Source organism: Ciconia boyciana, chromosome 4 (genome assembly GCF_034638445.1).
Source record: "Ciconia boyciana chromosome 4, ASM3463844v1, whole genome shotgun sequence".
Taxonomy (NCBI): domain Eukaryota; kingdom Metazoa; phylum Chordata; class Aves; order Ciconiiformes; family Ciconiidae; genus Ciconia; species Ciconia boyciana.
The window spans coordinates 44,691,541-44,716,029 of NC_132937.1; the positions used below are offsets into that span (position 1 = coordinate 44,691,541).

A 24,489-nucleotide genomic window follows, 5' to 3' on the forward strand; every position below is an offset into this window, starting at 1 on the left:
CCCTGCGCGGCCCGCGGGCAAGGGAGGCCGTCCTGCAGCCCACGGCGGGGCGGCGCGGGGGCACCTTCGCAGCCTCCCTGCCCCCGGCCGGGACGGCAACCCATGTGAGAGCGCTGCCCGCGTCCTCCCGTCCCTCCCCCGCCTGTCACTCACCCGCTTTGCATAAAGGCTCCCCCCGCCCCCCAGCCCATATACCCCTTCTCCGCGCCGCCGCTGGGGCAGAGCTGCGGCCGGCGGTGCTAGCAGCAGCCGCCGCCTTCTTCCCTTCCTTCCGTCCCTCTTTCCTACCTCCCGCCCTCCTTCCGCAACCCGCCTCCCGCCAGCGGCACCACCTCCGCCCGGCGCTGCGCGGCTCCCGGCAGCGCAGCCCGCCCGGCCGCCGCTCTACGGGACCGCCGCGCCACGGGACCGCCGCGCCGAGCCGGCAGCCGCGTTCCCCTCCCATGCGCGGCGCTGCGCGGCCCGCGGAGGCACACGAACGTCCGCGCTCGCCCGGGAGCCGCTGCTGTAAGTCGGTGCCCGCCGACCTGTTGCAGCGCCGGCCGCGGTGGGGAGGCGGGTGGGCAGCGCGGGTCCGCGGGGTAAGCGGGGCGGCCCCGCTTGCCGTGCGCACGGCGGCGAGTCGGGCGGCGGCGGCCAAGCTGGGCGGCAGAGCTGCCGCATGCTCGGGGCAGGCGCTGCATGGGTCTGCGCTGCCTGCAGCGCGGCTAAGTCCGCGCCCGCGGGGCGCTGCGGTGCCGCTCCGGCTGGAGCCGGGCTGCCCTGCCGGTCCCCGGCGCAACCGGAGCCCGGCCCTCCTCCGCTTTGCCCGGAGCGCCAGGGACCATCGCCCCTTCTGCAGGCAGCGGGGCGCTGGGCGGCCGGTGGGTAGACATCCGCGGTAGCTGTTCAAGTGTCTCCGGTATGCGGCTGTTCTCGGAAAGTGCCGGCTGCTGTTAGGAAGGCTGCTAGCCTCCCCGGTGGGCTTTGGCTTCCTGCTCGGGGCCCTGGGAGGGCCGGAGCATCCCTCGGCGGGCGTGAGGAAGGGCAGGGGAATGAGGGAGCGCCTCGCTGCTCCGGGAGCTGCCTGCGACGCTGCTCTCCCTGCGCTGGTACAAACACTTTTGCACGTGGTTATTGCTCTGTAAAGGAAACCAAATGCATTTTAACTCCTCATATTGTTTCTTTATCAGGTTGGGAGGAAACCCAGCAAGTTTCTTTTCAGAGACGGAGTTGTTTAGGCGTTATGATGGAGTGAACTGGGGGGAATTTAGAGTTGGGTTTCTTTGTCTCCATGTGGTGAGCAGTAGTGCATTCCTAGCAGGAGCAGCGTGTTCTGCTTTCCATTTCGCTGCAGGTCCTAGGAAGCCACTGAGTTTGTGCTAGAGGACTTCAGCTAGGGTCAGGATTCGGCTCTGCAAAACTGATAGTATCGCTGCAGATCTAGCAATTGAAAGTGGTGTTAGTTAAATCGATGGGATGGTCAGCAGATTTCCTTTCCTTCATCTGTTTCACTGATTCTAAACAAAAACGCAATTACCATCATGTAATTGCAGAGTCGTATTAAAATGAGTCTACATCGGGCTCAGATGTGTCACTAATTTGAAAATACTTAATTTTTCATTTGATTTAGGCAGAGACCTGCATGCTGCAGAGATGGTAAGAAGTAGGGCAGGGAGTCTGTCGTTTAGTCTTAAAGTAGTGTTTACTACTGGGCTGCTGTGACAAGTAGCCTGTTGAAGTGTAATTATAAATCAAAGTCTTGGTTCAACCTCTGTTCCTCGATAAAATCTATATCTGTAATTTACTGACCACTTCTTGTCTTTTACATACAAATATTATTATTTCTAAGGAAAAAAATGCCTGAAGGGAGTTGACTCATATTATTCAAGATGAACATTTGCTCACTGACTATAAATTACCTCTGCTGAAGTATTTGAGGCTTGCATAATTTCCAACACCAAACAGAAATCAGAGATGTCATTTATACATCTTAATAGTCTTGTAAGATTCTGGACTGAGTTAATTGTCAGAAACTGCAAAAGGACATGTTTACAGAAACACTGCTTGTTAGTAAATTATGATAAGAGCTTGTAAGGGTGTTTGTTCAACTAGTCCATGTGTGAACTCATCTCAGCAACCACAGTGGAGGAAAAAGATATGTATAGATATATATCTTTGTTCTGTTTGGGGAAATATGTTAGGTTATCTTAAATTGGCATACTTTGAATTCTTCTCAATAGATGACATTGTGGTGATAAAGGCAATGTTACTAGAACAGTTAAAGACCAGCATATATGAAATCTGCAAGTGCTTTGTAAGAAATGGCATTCCTCACTGAAAGCCCCAAGTCTTCTGTTTTAGTGGGGTGAAATGCCGAGTGCCTTATTCAGTAGCTGTTTGAGAGTGGCTCTTAAACTTTTTTTTTTACAGCGGTGTTCTTTACTATGGCTGTGGGTGGGCTTGGGCAACACGCAGTGATATGTTCCTCCCCTCTGCATATGGTCTGTAACTCACTAGCCTCCAACGAACACAGAATTGCAGGGTGGGGTTTTTATGTTTGCCTCTATTTTGTTGTGGTTATGGGTTCATTCTGAATGATGCTGAGCAAGTGGCACTCGCAGGAGTACAGAGCCCACTGAAAGATCTGAACGCCCATGTTTGCAGCCTCTGATGTGAACTTTACCTGCCCTGTTTCTGAACTCTGTGTGGATGATAAAAGAGAGTTTTCAGTATACTCTGAATTCCCCCTATATGTGGGGGAGAAAGGAGAGGAACTGTGTTTCCATAGGGATCCTGACATGCCTAGACTGTGGTGTTTACGCATTCACTTAACTGGGGTGGAGAGCAGGGGGCCAATGAGCATCTTCATATCCTGGTGACTCTGTTGTCTCTGATCAGTGGGTGTTTAGCTCCTGTCCTGCTCCCTGGCAAGGAAACCTTGCAGGAGTAGGTCCTCTGTGAGGAAAGCCAATCTGTAGAGATCCAGTGAATGCTTTGTGCTGCCATCATAATAGCATTTAAAATGATAAAGTGCCTGGAAAAGTTTTAAAATTTTGCAGGGGGTGCTTTGCCAGTAAAGGGTTCATCTTCCCATCTGCATCTCCAAACTGTTTATGCAGTAGTATTTCAAGCCATGACCCTTTCTGTAATCCCTTAGTTCCAGCAGGTTTCAACCTGTATATGGTCAGTATAATCTTTTTGGCTATAGATTAAGTGGGTAATTTTAGTCTGAGATTAGTGCTCAGGATCCTTGAATGCCATCTGAGTATTTGCCAGACAATACAATTGCATTAAAGGTAGTTTAATTTTCCTTGTAAAAGGATATGTGGTGTGAAGATGTACCAGCCTCCTTAAGTTGTTCTGTGCTTAGTGCATTTAACAGGTTGGTCTAGGGAGCATTGGTAAAATAACTTTACAAACTTTTGCATGGTAGAGTGAGACAGATACTCTGCCCTGTGGCTCTGATGGGAAGGATTCCTCTCTGTTTTGGAGGATTTTGGATCGAGCATTGTATATTGAGCTGTGTTGCTTGTTCTTTTCAATCCCAGTTAAGTTTCATCGGGAAGTCATGTTCCAGATTAAAGGAAATGGGCTACAGTACTTTTGCAGTAAGGTGTCTCTTTGTTCCTTAATTGATGTTGGTTTGAGGGGCTTTTTTTCTGGGACTGAAGGGAAATGTGTGTCACAAACTTGCTGTTTGATGTGACAAATCAATTATTCTGTATGTTAGCACAGCTAGCGAGCTGGATGGTACTGACTATGCTGTGGTTAATCTGCAGGTGTTGTATATTCCGTATGCACAAATCGGTTGTTCTGAAATGGAGTCCGCTGCCCGAACTAATCATATATGGTTTTGATTTTGTTGAAGGTTCTGGTCATATGAATCTAGAAAAATACATGTATTTATTTAAAATTTTTTTTGAGGCTCGTAAAGCTCTGTGTCATCTTGAAACATGAAATGTGGGAATAGAGTTGTACAGTTCTGTACTGCTTAAACATGCTTAGTAATATGAAAATGTTAGAGTCTGTGAGAGAAGGAAGTATATCCACATTAAAAACCTACACAAGTGGCCCCAGGTCGTGCTCTGACTTTGAGCATTGGGTGCTTCCCCTGTGGGCTTTTGCCCTGTTACTTATTTGAAGGTGCAGTAAAAGGGACTCTGGGCATGTGAATATCATAGTAATTAGGGAAGTTTGGTTCTCTTCTTTCTCCAAGCTTCCTCTGCAGTTTGGAGAGAGAGAAGTGAGATTATTACAGTAGCGGTCACAGCCACAGCTTGTACTGGGCTCTGTATGCTTCATCTCCTATTACTTGCACTGTGGCTTCTTGGCCATTAACTTTATATGACTGCCAATATTCCTCCTTTTCCTTATACTCCATACTGTTTTGGCCTGACTCTTAATTAAAACTGGAAACTTGCTGCTGTAATCATACATAGACCTGCGTATCATGTCAGGTAACAGTAGCATTGACCTTCAAACAGGGACCGAACAGCATTGTGTTTGTTAGGAATAGGGTAGGATAGGATGTGTCTCGTGTTGTATGTCTACTCCAGACCTCAAAATGAACCAATGGCTTGTATTCTGAGTACCTGACTCTCGAGGTAGCTTCAGAGGCGATGCCTCGGTAACTTCAGTTGATAGTCAAAACACATTTTTCTGCTGACTCTGCCCATGTATATGCTGTATCACTATAATAGGCGGCCGCTGGCAGAGTTCAAGATGTAATCTCTAAAATTCAGTCATCATATTTTTTTAAAGGTTTCGCAAGTGTAAATTTATGATAGTTGCTAGGTTTTTATTTTGAAGTTACCTTTTTTAATTCTCTGCTGTTGCATATGGAATCATTATACCAAAGGGAAGCTTCCTAATGGGATTAGTAGGTTTTTGTTCCCCATGCAGCTTTTGACATTCCTTAGGTATTCTGTGTGGTAGCTCTTCCTGCTATGATTCAGTACAGGAGAATGTTTCAAGCATGTGCATGTGTACATATGTAATGAATCAGCTGGTCTAGGTTGGGGAAGGGTGAGAAAATCAGTCCTGGTTCCTTTTCTTTCTCCTCTGACTTACTTGCTTACTGTATTGCTATGAAAGTTGGAGATCAGGTTTCCCAAGATAAACCTGCTCTTGGGCAACAAATTTAGAGTATGTCATTTATGAAACTCAACTTACAAAAAAATAAACACATGCCAAAGGTAGATGCAATTCTCTGTCCACTCATCTATAAATTAAGACTTTTTTCCCCATCTCATAGTGAATAATAGATACACTTTTTGGTATGTAAAACTAATAAAGAATTTAACTGTCTCACTAATCTTACTAATTTTTTTCTTTGTTTATAGGTGTGAAAGAAAATGTCAGTCAGCATGCATGAAAATCGCAAATCTAGGGCCAGTACTGGCTCCATAAACATATACTTGTTCCACAAGTCGTCCTATGCTGATAGTGTCCTTACTCACCTGAACCTTCTGCGTCAGCAGCGTCTCTTCACAGATGTACTTCTCCATGCTGGGAACAGGTCATTCCCCTGCCACAGAGCTGTTCTAGCTGCTTGTAGCCGCTATTTCGAAGCAATGTTCAGCGGAGGACTGAAGGAGAGCCAGGACAGTGAAGTCAACTTTCATAATTCGATTCACCCAGAAGTCTTGGAGCTTCTTCTGGACTATGCATATTCTTCCAGGGTTATCATCAACGAGGAGAACGCGGAGTCGCTGCTGGAGGCTGGTGACATGCTGGAGTTTCAGGACATTCGGGATGCTTGTGCAGAATTTCTGGAGAAAAACCTTCATCCCACCAACTGTCTTGGCATGCTGCTGCTGTCGGATGCTCACCAGTGCACTAAGCTGTATGAACTCTCTTGGAGGATGTGCCTGAGCAACTTCCAGAGTATCAGTAAAAGCGAAGACTTCCTCCAGCTGCCGAAAGACATAGTAGTGCAGCTCCTTTCCAGTGAGGAATTAGAAACTGAAGATGAAAGGCTGGTATATGAATCGGCTATCAACTGGGTCAACTATGACCTTAGTAAGCGTCACTGTTATCTGCCCGAGTTATTGCAGACTGTGAGACTGGCCCTCTTGCCAGCCATATACCTTATGGAGAATGTGGCCATGGAAGAACTTATCACCAAGCAAAGGAAAAGCAAAGAGATTGTAGAAGAATCAATAAGATGCAAGTTAAAGATCTTACAGAATGATGGAGTGGTCACTAGTTTGTGTGCCAGACCCCGCAAAACTGGTCATTCACTTTTTCTTTTGGGTGGCCAAACCTTTATGTGTGACAAGCTGTACCTGGTGGACCAAAAAGCAAAGGAGATAATTCCAAAGGCCGACATACCAAGTCCACGGAAAGAGTTCAGCGCTTGTGCCATAGGCTGCAAAGTGTATATCACCGGGGGACGAGGGTCGGAAAACGGAGTCTCCAAAGATGTGTGGGTGTATGACACCCTTCACGAGGAGTGGTCAAAGGCTGCTCCCATGCTGGTAGCTAGGTTTGGTCATGGCTCTGCCGAACTTAAGCACTGTTTGTATGTAGTAGGAGGACATACCGCAGCAACTGGTTGCCTTCCAGCTTCCCCTTCAGTATCCTTAAAGCAAGTAGAACAATATGACCCTGTGACCAACAAATGGACCATGGTTGCCCCACTACGAGAGGGAGTAAGCAACGCAGCTGTAGTTAGCGCAAAGCTTAAGCTGTTTGCTTTTGGAGGTACTAGCGTTAGCCATGACAAGCTGCCCAAAGTTCAGTGCTATGATCAGTGTGAAAACAGATGGACAGTACCAGCCACCTGCCCCCAGCCCTGGCGCTACACAGCTGCAGCTGTTCTGGGTAACCAGATTTTTATTATGGGCGGAGATACCGAATTCTCTGCGTGCTCCGCTTATAAATTCAACAGTGAGACATACCAGTGGACTAAGGTGGGAGATGTGACAGCTAAGCGAATGAGCTGCCATGCAGTGGCATCTGGAAACAAATTGTACGTGGTTGGAGGCTACTTTGGCATTCAGAGGTGCAAAACGTTGGACTGCTATGATCCCACATTAGATGTATGGAACAGCATAACAACTGTGCCCTATTCATTAATTCCCACGGCATTTGTCAGCACATGGAAGCACCTCCCCTCATAATTGTGCGTATGTTGCAATTACAAATTATCAGGTAAGAAATGGCACCTTTGAATTCCACTGTAATAATGCTTTTCACAAAGGTTTTCAGCAGCAGCTCTGAGGAGGGTGAGTATATGCAATTCAATTTTACAGCTGAAGCAACTGAAACATATATTCATGTGTTGTTGTAAGGCAGGCACCGTGTCTGTGACAAAGCCAGACGCTGGAAGTAGTTTGCACCTATCTTGCAGCCACTTCTCTTTACGGGGCCTTTTCCTGCATCATTTCAATGTTGAAAGTGTTATTTTTGTGCAGTCCTTTACTCGTGTGGAAGCACACATAATTTGGAAATCTAATCCTGCTCTGTGTTTAGGTACTAAACGCATGCTAAACAAGGATTCAGTGCCATTTTCCTGATGACAGAGGCCAGGTCACTCTGTATATCCAGTAACAGTGCCCAAAAAAGATACTGTAAATTCTGATCTGAAACCTGATAGTGAATTCACTTGAATTTCCAGGCAGACAGCATGCTTTCTCCATGCAGACAGCCTTGGGGGAAAACTTGCTATCTTATGAAAGGTGTTTTACAGGCACTTCAGGCCTAATTTTCCATCTCATCTAGACATCATGGTTGCACCTATATGGACTAGGGTCGCATTTGCTCCATTGATATACTTTAAAATACAGATTTTTCAATATGGTCATATATATTGGGCTAGATATAGTGTCGGGAAGACATGTAATTAATATTACTGGCTGAAATAATTACCAGTCTATAGCACACACTGTTCCAAAACAATTTAATTATATATAATGGGCCAAGCTCTTACCAAGTGCAACTTCAGCATTGTATCTTCTCACAAGCAAGTCTGAATTTGGCCTTGCTTGTTTTGGTTGTTGTGAATTTCTGATTTTTAGGAGGAGGGGAGAAAAGGTTCATGAAGAAAACCCACTAAAAAAATCTGGGTACCTACACATATTATTTTTCAAATCTGTTTTTTCATGCTTACTACTAACTGTTACTTCAACTATTACTAGTTTTTCCTTATTTTTATCTTTTCTAGAGTTACATCACTTAAAATAAATCACAGACACTTTCCAGAACTATTAATCTGTGTATTTTGCAACAAATCTGGCAGACTCCCCTTGGTGTTGTGTTGCTCTCTTCCTCCACTCTCCCCTTGAGACCTCAGTACAGAATCACAGTTACCACCAGCCAACCAAACAAATATAGTGGCATGCCTAATCCTAAATAATCCATGCCTTGTGAGTGGTAGTTTCTTTTTGGATTTGAACAGTGTAACCATGAAGGTGGGCAGGTTAGAAGGAACAAGGCAAATAAGTACAGTTGCAGTAATTAAACGAGGTCTGCCTTTGCATCTACGTTACTTAGAAGTCCAGAATGATGGAGGTTCTCCAGAAAATAGGACGAACAGCTTGTGTATAAAGACTTCCCTAGGTTCTTCCGTTTGGGACAGATCATGTTGTTTGTTTTTTTTTTTTGGTGTCTTTTGCATCTGAAGACATTTGCCTGACTGTTGCAGTAAACAGGAAACCCAAATGTCTTTGAAGCAGAGTAGATAGAAGTATATACCTAGAAATGTAGGGTAGTCATGAAATTCCTTTCTCTGTGGTACACTGAGGATTCATCTTGTAGTTGTCTTTCAGCCAACTGGGGGCTTTGAGTAAAGAATATGAGGTTGGGCCCGTGCAAAGCAGCAGGTCAGTGTGGAAATCTAGTGTGAAATTGGGCTGTGTTGTGCTGTCAGCTGCTCTTGTCTCAGGTGGTTGTTTGTCTTGGAGACACTGCCCTCTCTCCTCTCCTTGCTTTGTTTTTCCCAGAGTTACTCTTGGGAAAGCAGGGCAAAGCCCTGAGGCTTAACCAGATCCTGGGTGCTGGGAGTAATCACACCCCCTGACAGCCAGCAGATGGAAGCCCTGATTTCTGTGCAGTGCCTTCCTTCCTAGCTGTGAACAATGTCTTGACATCTTCAAATAATAGTTAATTTCTATTATTACTGACTTTCAGCAGTTCTCAGTGTTATCAGAGCAGCAGTGTTGAATGCCTGGACTCAGGTTTGTGCCAAGAAAAATATTGACTTATGTCAATTGACAGTCTTCTGAGACTGACTTAATTGTTCTGAAGTTTACAGTACATGAGAGGGAGTGTTTTATTTTGAAAAAGAGTCCTCAGAATATAACGGTGCAAAAAGCTTTCCTTTGCTCTGCAGTATCTTGTTAAAAGCTATTATTTTAGCTTAACTAACACACAAGATAACTGGCTTAACTAACACACAAGATAACTGGCTGAACGCAGCCATAGACTGAAATATCTCCAATGCTGTGTGCTCATCCAGCAAGTAGGGTTTTTTTTTCTACTGACTCCTGCTGCTTTGTCAGTGGGTAGGAGGGACAAAAAGGAAATGAGTTCTGATTACCCTCTATTTTCATGGTGCTGTGTGGCCCCCAGCTTTTAGGATGACTTCAGGCTGCTTTGTCCCGTTCCTCAAACTTTTCTTTTTTCCTCCATTTTGGAATTGTTTATAATTTTTTTTTAAAGTTCATCCCATGACAGGGAACATTGTTTTGCCTTCAGTGTTGATAATGTGTTTCAGTGGGAAGAATGGCATGCTACACTGAAGAATGGCTAGAAAAGACTAATCAACACTAAGTGCAGAGACCTTTTCTTAGACATAGTGAAGATAGTATGTTTCAAGCCCACAGTTGCAAAGAGGCTTGATGCTCTGGGCTGTTATGTAGGCTGTGGTGTTTCCTGTGAGTGTTCCCTGTTGTTCTTAGACATCACAGCTTGAGAGAGATGTGCTATGTTCAAATGAACTGTGAGCTCACTGAAGCTCCTTTGCATTGTAATGATGTAGGATTTGCCTCCTAAAATTCTAGCAGTGCTGTCAGAAATGACTGCGATGAGCTGATGATGGTTTGGAAACTGGCATTTTAATACAGCTTCATAGTGAAAAAGCAAAGCACAATCTCAGTATCCAAAGGCTGAATTTCTCATTGAATAATCAATTCTTATAAAGGACTCTAGGATGGAATTATTGATGCGTGGTGAATTGCTGTGTGAAAAGAAATGAGGCAGACTTCTGCTCTAATGAATAGCAGATATGTTTTAAGTAAGGGGATTATATGTCCCTTTCTATATTGTGAATAAATTCAATTCAGAATTCTTCATGGTGAACGGAGGCATTGGGGTGAGACACCTTCGCCTCCCCTTCTGCTTTACTCCAAGCAGGTTTGCCTTGGCCTGGGGGTAGCAAAAACTCTTCACACTAAGTGTTCATGTGGGCTTTTGAGGAAGAGAAGTTGCACAAGATTATGCTTGCTTAAAACAAATCCACAAAACTTTAAGATTTTGGGGGAACACAGAAATGTTGAAACATGCAGGATGCAGAGCCCGTCATGTTGAACTGTATTGGGCCAGTTTGATTTAGGTTTCAAATGACTGAATTTATAGCCAAAAAATTAAACAATCTTTCTGGGGTCAAGAGGATGGTTTGCAGAGTAAGGCTAGTAGAATAATAAAGGCACAATCTGACCCTAAATAATTATGTTCTTGGCTGGCTTATTTATCAGTAGTTGGCTATCGCACAGAAGCACTGAGGTGGTGGTGGGGTGGGAAAGCCCATCAACTGGATTGTATCCTGAGCATAGCTTTTAGATTTTTCTTCGACATCTAACAAAAACCTTATGGTACATTCATTGTCTCAGCAAACCCCTTTAAGTCTTTTCTCTCTTCTCCCCAACCCCCCCACCCCACCCCCACTTTTAGTTTACTCCTTTGTTTGGAGAAGAGAATTGGAACCTCAGATCTGGAGAAACGGTTTTAATGAAGAAAAATTGTTCAGCGTCTCTTGCATTTGAAGAAGATCATCTGCACCTTGTAAATTACCTAACCTAGACATGAAGGAATGGGAGGAAAAAAACCTGTCTTCAGTGCTTCAGCACATGGTTTAAATATGAATGGATGAACCTATGATCTGGTCCTTGTGCTAGTAATTGCGGATTAATGGCAATATTAATCAGTCCTTCAAAGGAGAAAAAGAAGAGACAGAACTTCTCTGAGCTGTGCAGCACACAGCACTCAATTTCCATGGACTCCGCTGTTCATATGTGAAATTTGAAATGGTTGTCACCTCTCTTTGTGGTGGTTTGAAGTTCCAGCGCCAGCTGCAGGGGAAGCAGGCCAGGTCTGAAACAGCGAGATGCCACTGTGAATGAAGATACAGCGGTATTGCTGCTGAACTCTGCTAAGCGGAGCGTGCTTGTCTGTGGGCAGTGCCCACAGCATCTCTTGGATCCTGCGTTGCATTGTCCTGTGTGCAGTGAGTGACCTTCTGCTTGATAAGGAACAGCCCAGTGGTTAAATGTTTTTGCAACAGTGGGGAATGAATGACATCCCCCAAATGCTCCTTGTTCCCTTTCCTCCCTGTATTTATAAGTAATTCAAACTGTCCCATTCCTGTTACATTACTTGTTGTAGATATAGTTATTTATTGTTCAGTGCTTGCATGCTGAAACAATGCCTGCAATTGTCTTCATGTTGCAAGGGCTTGTGTGAATTGTTGTATGTTTTGCACATTTTGTGATTGCTGACTTGCTCTGCTGCACAAAGAAAGAAAACTGTTGGGTAACAGTTGGAGGTGGGAGGGAGGGGTGGCTTCCCAGTCAGAAATGGAAGGATTACAAGGCAGGATCTTAAATTACACATGTACTAAAGGAAGAAGCCATGGAGGTCACTTTCTCAGGCCACCAGCTCCCCAGGTTGCATGTGGTGTGTCTTGTAGATGGTGTCCTTGCTACATTTCATTTGTTGGTCATGCCTTTCAGTTTCTAATCTGGAAATAGCCAAAATCTCTTGCAGCTCTCTCTTTGTGCAGCTTCCTGATTGCAACGCAGATACTGTGGAAGAGCTTCTGGATACCAAGCCCAGATGAAGTCATTGTCCAAAGTTATTTATTTATTTATTGGGTTGGGGGGGGGGGGGTACCTACAATATAGCCGCATTGACCTGAATGAGTGGACTATGGTGATTCAAGAATAAAAACAAAAAACCTCAAGATAGGTTACTGATGAAGTGTTAAAAAAAAAAAAGAGAAAGAAAAAAGAAGAGCAGCAATTTTGCACTGACTGGATTGCCTCATCCATCTGGATTTCAGATGATCATCTGAGTGCCCAGGTGTCAAAGACCCAAGTGCTTTAGCAAAATTCTTATGGGGATAGAAAATTAATTTCAAACCTCTTAATCTTAAAAATAGCCCTCAAACTCTGCTGCCTTTTATTTTCCTTAGTCAGATGTGTCTTTAAACACTTGGTTGCTCAGAAGCGTCAGATACAATCCTGATAAACTGAACTTTGATTTATTTTTTTTAAAATAAATTTGTTTCTTATGAGTCTGGTCTTGAGACGGAGATGAAGCTACTCTTTTTCTTCTGGATTTCAGAAGCTTATGTTTCACAGGTGCTTTCTTTGCCAGATCCTGTCATGAAGCACGTATCGTATTGTGTTTTTTCCTAAGTGTTTCTGGAGCCCAACTTAACTGGCACATTCAGTCATGGTTGGTGTGTGTGGCAGTATAAGTAAAGAGCTGCATGCGTGCATGCAAAACAAAAATAGTCACATTGGTGATGCTTGCCTTTCTCTGTGTGACGGTGATGTAGCTGTGTTTGTGAAAGCTTTGTCATCTGAAAGTTTTTACACTGGTCACTGGAAGTTTCTCTGTGCTGCCTTGCATTTGACTTGTTTGGAGTAGACCCTTACATTTCAGAAATAGAGTATATGGAGTTCTGTGAATACTGAGAGAACACTGATTAATTAGCAATGGCATTAGCAGTTTTTTAAAGGGTGAGGCCCAGCTAGATGTGAACAGGTATAGTTCCTCTGGTTAAACTGATTTCTTGAAATGATAGATTAAAGAAGTGTTTAAACCCATAGCCTCCCCCCCCCCCCCCGCATTGGTTCTTTTCTCTTATATGGCTTTTAAGCAATAGGAAAATGTCTTAGATAGGGTAGGTCTCCTTTCCATATCCCTGTACTTGCACAGGTTGCCCTGTTGAAGCAAACAGCCTTGGATTGCTGTTGCCTTTCATCTTGTGGATTACTCCCAGGAGTGCAAAGGGAGCCATAAAATCAGACTCCCTGTGCTTTGCATGACCTCTCCCCAGGCACTAGTGACTGCATGAGGTACAAGGAAGCGAAGAACAAGGTCCCCCTTGTTTGAATAAGGGCATACAGGTTCGAGACCTGTTTTCTCTGTGAAGCTGATTAGAGTCTAGCCGTGAAGCTGCACGGCATCTAACCACTTAGCTTATGAAATCTGTTTTGTAGCGCCATGCAGCTTCCAAAAGTGGGATGGATTTTCTGCAGCTGTTTCCAAAGTTGTGGTCTGCTTTCAAGTCCTCGATTAATTCCTGTGTGTAGGCTGAAGGAAGCTGAAGTCAGGGTGGGCCTCTGGCTCTGCAGGGAATACGCTAGGCTTTTGCTCTTTGAATTGATGTGGGAATCCTGGCTAGCTACTTGACCATTCCAGTCCTGCGAAACACCCCACACTTTGAAGCAAATGCAGTTCACAGCGGAGTGCACACAAAAACCCTGGCATAAGACAGGAAGGTTCCTCTTATTTTGCAGGCTGGTTGCTGTAGAAACATATAACAAAGGACAGCCTTCCTCTTCTGGTATAATTGTGCAGCCCCTTTTCTCTAGGTCTGAGACCTGTCTGAATAAGAGTGATTAGAGCAGAATAATGTTCCCTTTCCTGGCTATTGAAGATGTGGTTCATGTGCTAAAAGAAAACTGTGCAAGTGAAGAAGTAAAATTGTCTATGTTGTGTCTTTTTGTTTGCCACTACATCTTAAGGTTTTGTAAAACTTGCTTTTTTTTTTTTTCCACAATGTGAAACCGAAGGTCAATAAATTATTAGAGATTTTCTCTCCATGGAACATTTATTTCAAGTGTTGTCTCTTCCCCCCCCCCCCCCCCCCAAATGATTCGAATCCCTTATAATGTCCTTTTCATGGCTTCTTAATAAAAGCACATCGACAACATGCAGTTTACTGCTTTGCTTTAAGCTTCTGCTTCAGTTGCACTTCCCTTCTCTTTGTTCTGTTCTGCTGCTGTTATTATGATCTCTATCTCAAAGTTCAGCAGTTAAAACTGGAGAGCCTCAAAACGTTTAAGAACAGGAAATGCAAGTTTGTTGGTGCTTGCAGTACAGTTTAGCTAGTGCCTGATATGACTTGGAAGCAGAATTAGGCATCTCAAATCCTTCCTAATTGTTCTCAAGGCAAAAAATGTTGGCTGTGTTTAAAACTTTCCAGTTGTTCTATATAATGCACACATATAGCCAAACTCTTTGATCTTTTAAGCTTACTTACATTCTTACGTGTATACAGGCTGGTTGTTTTGTGGGTTTTTTTTTTTTTTTTTAAATGCTATTGATTTTCTATGTTGACTTAGCACCTCTCTGGCCTAATGGTGTTGCTGACCACTGTCCAGGTCTAAAATAACATCATGCAGGGGCATTCATGCACACACCTTGGAGGTTCGGTTGCTCAGGTGTGCTAAGTACTGACCTGCTGTCCTGCCTAGAAGAGATTTTCCTCAAGTGTGCATCCATTGCTTTCGAGCAAAGGAACAGGACCTTTCTTCCTTGCTTGGGTTGTTTTACTACCTACCATCTCACCCCTTTGCCTATACAGCTCTCAAGGAGGAAGTAAAAGAGGGGTGTCCACAGGTCAGCACAGTGCAGCGAGGATGCTGATGCTTCAGTTGCCATCAGTAGCCTGTATAGCATGACTTGTGTAACCGAGCACCTGGCTTCCTGGCCCTGGAAATGAAATTGTGGTGTTTGTTTAGCAGAGATATAGAAAGGCCAGGCAGTAGCAAGAAGTATCACTTTCTTCAAGAATTAGGTTTTCTGAAATCTCCTAATCTACCTCTGTTAAAATTCCTGCAGCTGCCCCCTGAAAGTCACAGGTTTCTTCGGGGTGTTTATTTGCCCAAAAGAGTCAGGGCCACAGTATTAAGTGACTTTCAGGCCTCAGCACTGTTCAGTTAAGCTGTGTTTGAGGCCTTTGCAATCAGTCTTGGCTGGGAGAGTGGGAGGCTTATCTCAGAGAATCTTGAAATATGAAGGATACTGGAAGAAATCAGCCTTCCCACAGACCCACAGGTTAAATGAGTTACAGTGCTCATTGCAATCTCTTTGCTGGACAGTAACCTGGGTTGTTTTTTTTTATTTGGATTTCACCAGGGCCTGGGATGCTTGCAGCAGCACTGGGCATGAACAGACTGCTGTAGAGTGACTCACTGGTGTCATTTTAGGGCATCAGGTTACTTATTGGATGACTTTTATTTGGTCATGGATTCAAACTCCTTTGCTTGGCTCTGAATGTGGAAGACTTCTCATATTGGAGGTCTGATATTTATGGTAAGAATTTAAAATAGATAATTAAATTTAGATTTGAAACAGCTGATAATCTGTAAAATAGACACCTGCAAGGCATTGGCTCTGTTCATGGTAAGTATGAATACTAAATGCCTTGAATTATTAGAAAGGAATCAGCTCATTAGCATTGAGTATGCTCCATGAAGCATACCTGGGTGATCAGCCCTGACCTGGGAAAGTCTCAAAGGCTCTGCCTGTACTAGTAAATTGAACATGCCTGGGAACGGTCTCTGGCACTGAGGCCAGCTGGCACGAAACAGCCATGAGCTCTTCAAGCAGCCCCTCATCCTGACAAGACAGGGTGGCTGCACGCAAGCTGCTTGGGGTGGCCGCTGAAGTGCTCTGGCTCCTGAACCCTGCCCAGGAATGCTCCAGAGGAGTGTAAGTTTGCATGGGCCAAAAACATGCCGGGGCTGCTCAAACAATTTAGCAGAACTGACAATCACCTTCCAGTGCCTGGGAACATTCCTGAGTGCAGTCTAATATATTTCTGTCGTCCCAGCTGGGATGTTGGAGTAGGTCCTGGATAACTGGGTGGAAGTTGTCTGACCCAGCATTAGTAACCTAAATGCTGTTGAAGGTGGAGGAAGGAATGCTGTCTCTGAGTCACCCTGACCTTGATAAGTGGAAAAGATGGGTCCTGAAGAGGTGGAGACACACTGCTTCTTCAGATGCCATGACACAAAGCTTTGGAAGTGCAGAGAGAAGAGGCCAGGAGTGCCCATGTGGGTGAAGAACGGTTGGTGTGCCTGAAGGTAGAAGGTGGCAGTGTCCTGCGGGCTTTGCAGCAGCAGCATGGTGTCTTCTCCTTCTGGTTTCAAAAAAAGAAGATGGAGCGGAGCTGTGCACAAAGAGACAGTTCAATGTCCATGTGGGAATGCATACATGTGCCCATACCCTTGGCTAGCAAATACCAAATGAGAAAAAGTTAAGTCTTTCTTGTTTTAAAGGGTCACTAGTCCCCAACTTTACTGGCATATCATCACTTTTGGCCCTTACACCTCTGTAAGACCTGCATGATTTACTCCCCTCCATAGTGTGAAAGGCTGCGATCTGAAATGGTAATCTGGTCTATCATCTGTGTATGTGTATGCACGTAAACCATACAGAAACATAAATATAATAGGAAAATTATATGTTTATTCAGATCTTTACATTTATGTGTGGGTGTGGCATGAAGCAAAGTACAAACTCCCCCAGTGGTAACATATGCACATACACAACAGGACCATCTGTCCTCTATGTGTCTTTAATAATGGTCTGTGCATTTTAAAGTGTCACTATTTGTTAGAAACTGTACATTTAAATATGAGAATTACCCTTAAAACTAAAAATGTACATAAGGCATGACTGTGAATTAAAACAAGTGGTTAAATAAATTACAAATCTCTTTCATAATCATGTTTAGGCTATGTTTCTGGCTCAACAATGCTCTGACAGTCTCAGGAAACCAAATTAGACAATGTGTTCTTTTTTTGTGTGTGTCTAGTTACCCTAGAAACCATAATCTTTATCTCTGAAGTGATGGGAAGCAGTGAAGGAGGCAAAGCCATTGGAATTTCTGCCAAGGCCCCTCCTAATCCTACTCTTATATTATCAGACATTTAGTAAATTACTTAACACTTGTTTATTAGATGAAGTTCATTAGATATTTTGTAATCACTGTGTGGAATTTGTGGGTCATAGCCCATGCGCTGATTCAGAGGTAAAGTTTATGGTTGACTGTGTTACTTAATTGCAGTTATATATTTACATAAGCCAGAGTCACAAATACAAACTAAGATTTTACAAATCTGCAGCTCTTTCCATGAGATTTCAGCATACCTCATCACATTTCATCCCAACAACAGCTTCGTGAGGGAGCAAAAATATTTAGTCCGAGCCTCGGGGACTGGGGGACAGCCTGGGAAGCTGGGCCACAGGGGATTTGTGAAAGGATGCAACAGGAGTTGCCGCAGAGCTTCCTTAGGTCTCCCAGCACCTTCTGGAGCCACTGCATATACTGTGCTGGTTAACAAGATGTCAGCCTGCTTTGTGAGACTGGCTGTGAAAACTTGTCATCTCATTCATGGTTTTAATTGGCTTGAGAAGGGGTTAAACTATTTACAGAGATGTTGTCTCCCAGAACTAACAGAACTAGGGGGCACTTGCCACAAGGTAAACACAAGCAAGCTTGCTTTTTATATAGCGGTGAGGGACAATGGTTTTTTTCAGGCAGACAGTTACTCTTTAGCTAAAAAGTGCTGATAGGAAGCAGATAGGTTTGGGGAGCTGCTGGTAGCAGAGTATTTACACAGACTCAAAATGTTATCCTGCTCCATCCCTACCAGTATGGGAGGTACTGAGCAAAAGAAAGATGCAGGTCAGACTTTTTATCTTAAAGGCAATAGGCTTTCTTTTGCATTCCAAAAGTAGAAACATCTTGTCTTACAAATGCGGGAAAGACTAGTTAAAGCCTGGGGATTGCTGTAAAGGGACTCGGGCAATGCGGATTTTCTCCTAGGGCGAATGGCTGGCTGGAGTGGCCTGGCTCTGGGTATGGGAAGCAGCTGGGTGAGGGGAGGTCAGTGGGTTGGTGGAAGTGCCCCTGGGCACACAGGATAGCGGTCCAGCTTTCATTTCCATGCCAACTTAGCCCTTACTTTCCTTCACCCCCATCTTTGCTCTTTCAGCCCGTTCCTGCGTAAACTCCTCCTAGACCTGTTGCCCCAGCCCATACAGTTAGACGGGGAGAGCAGCAAATCTTACAGACGTTGGGAGGAAGGGAAGTGAAAAGCTTTTGACAGTATTTGCTTACATATTGCTGTTGAATGTGGTCCAGGAGCTGTATTGCATGGCTTGATAGTCCTGCAGAGGATCTGCCTTTGTCTTGCTCTACCTGAATAGCAGAGCTTTAGCCCCTTTTTCACATGGCTCACGGCTATTAGCTGTTCACAACCCTGTTTGGCACAGGCCTGTATCTAGCTGTTTCTGGTTAACTTTGCAAAAACTCTGAAAATACTCATGTCATAAGGCAAGATCCAATGTGTTGTGTTAGCTAGTGTTTTGTTAGCTTTAAAAAGGTTAGTCATCACTGCTGATGTATGTCCTCTTCTGTTTAGCTGAAACATGCCTTTCATCTTTGATCCTGCAAACGGGGTTCTGGAACAGTGGGGCACATGCAGACACTCTCGCAGGGACCGCCTTGCCCTGCTCGTGGGTGTCCAAACACACCCCCTGTTACCAGGAGTGTTTTATCTCAGGATTTATTAGCTACTTTGCATTTTCAGCAAATCAGTTTGAGTTGATAGAAACAGTTCCCTTCTCCCCACCTCCCACCCAGATGAAAATACCACCCCTTCCGTCACAGAGCAGGTAAGTCTGTCTTTCCTCACCTGATGATTTTTGCAGATTTTTTTTGCCAATCTCCTTGTGATGGACATTTGCTTTGCTTGGTTTTCTATACAAAAGTGGAACTTTTTTTCAAGGTGTGACTTGGCAGTGGCCAGGAAACGCACCTGCTTGTGTCCTCCTGGCCACAGCATTGCAGCAAGGTGGGCACTGCGGGATGGAGGGAGATCTGCTTGGGTAAAAAGCAGCTGCTTGTGAGAGATGCTCTGGGTGTGCAGCCCAGGAGGCAGGGATGGAGGCGTTGATAGCACAGGTGGTGACTGTGGCACCTTGAGAAATACAGCAGCTTTTTTCCAGTTGGAGCAGACCTAATGCAAAGCCTCCAAGATGCTGAAGGAAGAGAGTTTCCTAGCGACCCAGAGGAGATTTTGTGGGGTTTCTTCAATGCTCACAGTTGCTGGACTAGCAGGCAAGGCTGCAGGAAAAAAATACATATTTTTCTGTCTCACACTCTTCCTTCACGAAAACATGGTATTTGTGTGCAAGCATCTCCACTTTGTTCACCTCACGCAGTGCATTTGGGTGTTTCTATCTAAAAGTCATTTTATCTGCTGCTATAATAAAATAAGACTTTATTGATCAAAAGCCTGTGGGTATCTATGGTCCGTCTTGCTTTCAGGAAAGGGTAAGGGATGGTCACCTCAAGCTTCTGCCTCGTTTAGGGTCATGTTAAGCTGCTGCTTGGTGTTGCTTGCCCAAGACCACAGACGGAAAATGGGGAGAAACAGCCTTGCTGTAATTGCTGGCCCTGGTGGACAGATGGCTTGGAGCTGATTGCAGACCCAGAAACTGAGAACGTGGCCCTGGATCCTCACTTTATGCCGAGGCTCAACTTCAGATAACTACAAAAGCAGCTGCCTATAAGCTGAGGCACGTTTGCAGCTACTTCAGTCCTTGGAAGAACAAGTAATTTCTTTCTCTTGCTCTAATCAATTTCAAAGTTGGAAGGAGGAAAAATATTTATGGTTAAAAAACCCCATTAAAAACTGTGATATGGGCTTTATAAATTCAGAGCTAAACTAGCTGGCTGTTTAGACAATTGTACAATCAAGCCCCATAACAAGAATATTTAAATAAAAGGTGTAAGAGTAATTTTTAACTTAGTTGGAATAGCAAACAATGGATTCATTTTGATCTCTAAATTAGATAAAATATTTTTTTCCTATTTTTGTTGAGCTATTTTGGTTAAAAACTGGCCTATAAAATGCCTTAGCTTTCCCCCTGTCATCTCAGATACAACCTTTACCCCGCGAACATGTCTGTGTGTGCTTAACTTCACACAGCCTGAGTACTCCCGTTGAGTTCAGTGGATTCATTCAGAGACCATAATGTTAGCATATGCCAGTTGCAGGACTGAGGCCCTTGCTAATAGGAAACAATTTCAAGGGTTGAAATATAAACCCCAATATAAAGGGTTGAGGGATGGCCAAACTCTTTAATTTTTCTATTGAGGGCATCAAAAAGATTGTTCCTGTGACAAACAGAGATTACCTGTTCCTAAAGGTGCTTGAACAACACAACAGACAAAAAGTGACTAAGATGGCTTGGAAAATCCTAATACTGAGCATATAAACAATACAATTTTAATAGTTTTAGATTGTCATTGTTAGAATTTATTTAGCATTCTTTTCTAGTTATGCTATATTAGTCTCTATACGGGATAAAATGCAGAAACATAGTATGTGTTCACTGAAATTTCCCCTGTCTAAACAGCGGTGTGTACATTAAAAAAAAGTATAAAATACTTTCCAGCAGGTTGCCAAGACCTGTATTGGTGGAGAGGGAAATGGCATTACTTTTTCTTCTCTGAATAAATAGGAAGAGACTAGCTACTTTGTGATCTTGACAGCTCACTCTGAGAGTTCACAATATTTGTGAAGAATTAGATGCAAAAGTCCTGAATTTATTTTTTTCTGTTCTTATGGCCATGACAACTAGTGATCCACCCGTTCTCTGGTACTGTTGAACACTATCAGCACCTCTGATGGAGATGTGCTCAGTGAATGCACTGTTAGCACTGCACATATCTTGAGACCAGGGCAACCATCAGGCTGGGGCAGACAGTTGTTAGTTCAGCATCCTGCATGGATTAATCACCTTATAAAATGCATCAGAGAAGCTGCAAGAAGCCCTGCAGCAGGCACCTGTGGCATAACTAGCCTTCCTGAGAAGTTTCTCTTCGGTTTGCTGGATATGAAAGGGTTTCCTTGAAGTCACCTAGATGGAGAACTGCCTCTCCCACAGCAGCCTGTGACAAGTTTCAGAGATCCCGTCTGCCAGCAGCCACAGCTCAGGGGAACACTGCCTTCACCTCATTCATCACCTGAGCCTGCAGCAAGAGACAGAAGATCTCAACCCAGGACATGTGTGCATGCAGGACCGGGGAAATGGTGCATATAATAATTTTATAGTTTTATTAGTATGAAGGGCTGAAAATGAGTGTCTATCCAGCGTGTTCAAGCATCACACAGCCACTGAATACCAGAAGGGCTGAAGTTGGAAGGGGCCTCAAGATGGTGCAGCCCAACCTCTGCCCCAGCTCCCAGCAGGGTCAGACACAGCAGGTTGCTCAGGGCCGTGTCCAGTCAGGTTTGAATGTCTCCAAGGATGGAGATACTACAGCCTCTCTGGGCAACCTGTGCCACTGTTTTACGACCCTCACAGTAAAATATTTTTGCTTAGGTTTAAGTGGAATTTCTTATATATCAGTTTGTGCCCATTGCTTCTTGTGCTGTCACTGGTCACTGCTCTGAAGAGCCTGGATATGTCTCCACACTCTCCCATCAGGTCATGGACTACATCTTTTCAGTTCAGTTGTGTCTTAAAAATAGACAAATGTTTCTCTTTTTTAAATCATCTACTAAAATGGCATTATAGTAGAAAGGATGTTTTATTGAAATTGTTTACAATGAATGTGTATGGTTTGCATCAGCTAGTAGAGGCTAGCTATGACCGATCCAACCAAGATTTGGTACTAAATTAAAATGAGAATGATGTATTATAATATAGCTGCTGAATTTAAAGTCTCTTGTGGAACAGGCGGTATCTATTAAATTACAAACTCCATGTATTGTGTCTTCTTTCACCAGGACTTTTACTATATGAACCCTGAATATATTAACCAGGTATACAAGCTTCAGAGAGATAGTCTGCTGCTCCACCACTTAAACTATATTTTCACAGTGTAATAAAATAAGGATCAGTCTTTTTATGATAAGGAAGACACCTAGAAATCAGTGTTATTTTATAGACAGGCTATATCTTTCCAATGAACAAGGTAGGTAATCTCTGGGGTGGAGGGGCTGGCTAGCAAGTACATTAAAATATGTAGGGTTTGGAAGGAAAATATTTCTTGTTATTAGCTGGTAAGTGTCCCTTTCTGCCAGTAGCTGAGATCTTGATTCTGTATGTTTTTGGTAATGTAGCACTCACAAAGAAATTCATAGGAAATGGGTGTGTAAAACAGAGCAGGACTTACTTAGACCTATAGCCAACAAAGTACGAAACTTGCTAATAATGCATTGTTATGGCACTGATATATTGTAGGCAGAGAAGGTGTTGCTGCAAGTTCTAAAATAACGGTATGAGAGACTTTGTTAGGAGGAATAAGTCTATCAGCACGTGAGTAAATAGTGTATTGTGTTAGTCACAGAAACTAGAAGAGATGGTTTATTCACCAGCCCAATGTGTAGAGATGAAATGCAAATCATCAACAAAGGCATCGGCCCTTATGAAAATAATGATTGCAGACCTAAACCTTCCTGTCATGTTCCAGGTCTCTGTACCTTTGCTTTGGACTCACTCTCAAAAAAACACATACACACTGTTGTGCAGCTGGAGGTGGCAGCTATGGTGCTGTTGGGATTTTTAAGATCAAAAGATTGTTTTTATTTAACTGGGTAGTTGTAGCCAAATACCTTATATTTCTGTAAGGATCTGGAAGGAAAAAGTGCTGCTCAGCCTCCATATGTTATTAGCTACATCGTCAAACCAAAGCTACAAAACCAGTTTGCCATGAAGGCAGGACAGGCTGTCAGATAGTTAACTGCTGGTTTACTGGTGAATTAAAAAGTACATTAGTTAACCTGTGTTATCGATCAGAAAGAGAGAACTAGTTGCTTGTGTTTTGTCTTGACTGTGCTGCTGGCATTGACTGAATACTTCCGACAATACTCCTGAAAAAAAAAACCTGGAAAAATGTGGAGTTTCCCTTGACTGTGGCCATTGCCCACAGGCATTCTCTCAAACAAGGCTGTGTGGGTGAGGAGATCTCCAGAACAGGGGGAATTTTCTAGGGAACAACCTTTGCAGATTCAAGACTCAGATTTGTCTTTGTTCCCCTCTTCCATGAATTGTAGCCACAACCTTCCGCCTATTGTTTTTGTCCCCCCCATGGTTTAAAAAAATAATTATTTTCAACCGAAAAGTTGAATGTTATTTCTTCAAGATATCCACTGTTCAAAAAATGTGCTTAAAATAGTCTTAGATGTTAACTTTTTTCTCTTTGCATTACAAAACCATGATCACAGTGATATAGACTGTAGCTACAAAGGGATTAATGAGCTTTAGAGAGTCGCTAGGTGTATTTGATCAGTGAGCAGCCAATCCCACTTTCTTCTGATCATACACAGTCTCTCTGCAGTCTTCCCAACAGGGTACCTTTTGTTCAAAAGTCCTGCTGGAGGTGTTCAGGAACTGGAATCTCTCTGCCTCCAATGGAACAATCTCCAACTTGCTGGTGATGTTGAATTTGGCATTTAAATTAATTTAAAAATTGGTCTTTATTAGCTTGAGAAACTTGAAAACCCTTGCTGCTATTTCTCCCCAAAACACACACATTTTTAAATCTACAGGAGTGTCTGCACACTGTAGCATTATGCAAACCCATGTTCTCTGGTCAGGACTCATTCCTGACTGCAAAGCTAAAGAGATTCAAGGTCTAACTGTTATTGCTAAAAATCTTAAATGTACATCCAGTAGAATCAAGTGAAAATCGTTCATTTTTGGTTATGAAGACTAAAAAGGTGGAAGCAACTGACTGTTCTTATCATATAATCTCTAAAGGATAAGAAGAAGTCTCTCCCATCTGGAGGCAACCATAACTCCATATAATTTAATTAAATTATCTTGTTTGTATCATACTATTGCCTTTAAATGTTAATTGTTGACAACATTACAGAGAGCACGTCTCAGGCATTTCCCCCTGTGTTTCCATGGAGATGGAGTTACTTGGGAAACACCAAGTGATGGCTGAGTGTGGCTGGGAACTGAAATTCAGAGTTTAAGAGACCCTCCCAAGGATATACAACTAGTTAGATATACAGCTAACTGGAAAGGTCACACTGATACATAAGCTAACAAAAGCCTAAAGAAGCCTTTTCCTTTTCTTTGGACCTCTTTCTTTATGTTTTAGAGGCAATGTTCTGGAGTAGCCTTCACAAGTATCCCCCTTTTCCAAGACAGGGAATTTTTCTTTACCTGATGCCTCATGCCTCTTTTTTCTAAATGGTGAAGACATGCTTACATGCTTTGAATAGGCTCGTGTTTTGT

At 43.5% G+C, this 24,489-nt stretch overlaps 1 protein-coding gene across 1 annotated transcript; it reads left to right on the forward strand.

The window, feature by feature from the left end:
- Window positions 1-230: 230 nt before the first annotated feature.
- Window positions 231-12,075, forward strand: ENC1 (ectodermal-neural cortex 1). Its single transcript, XM_072860076.1, has 3 exons — window positions 231-507; window positions 5,325-7,137; window positions 10,876-12,075. The coding sequence occupies exon 2, from the start codon at window positions 5,337-5,339 to the stop codon at window positions 7,104-7,106; it is 1,770 nt and encodes a 589-aa protein (XP_072716177.1). The 5' UTR covers window positions 231-507; window positions 5,325-5,336; the 3' UTR covers window positions 7,107-7,137; window positions 10,876-12,075.
- Window positions 12,076-24,489: the final 12,414 nt, after the last annotated feature.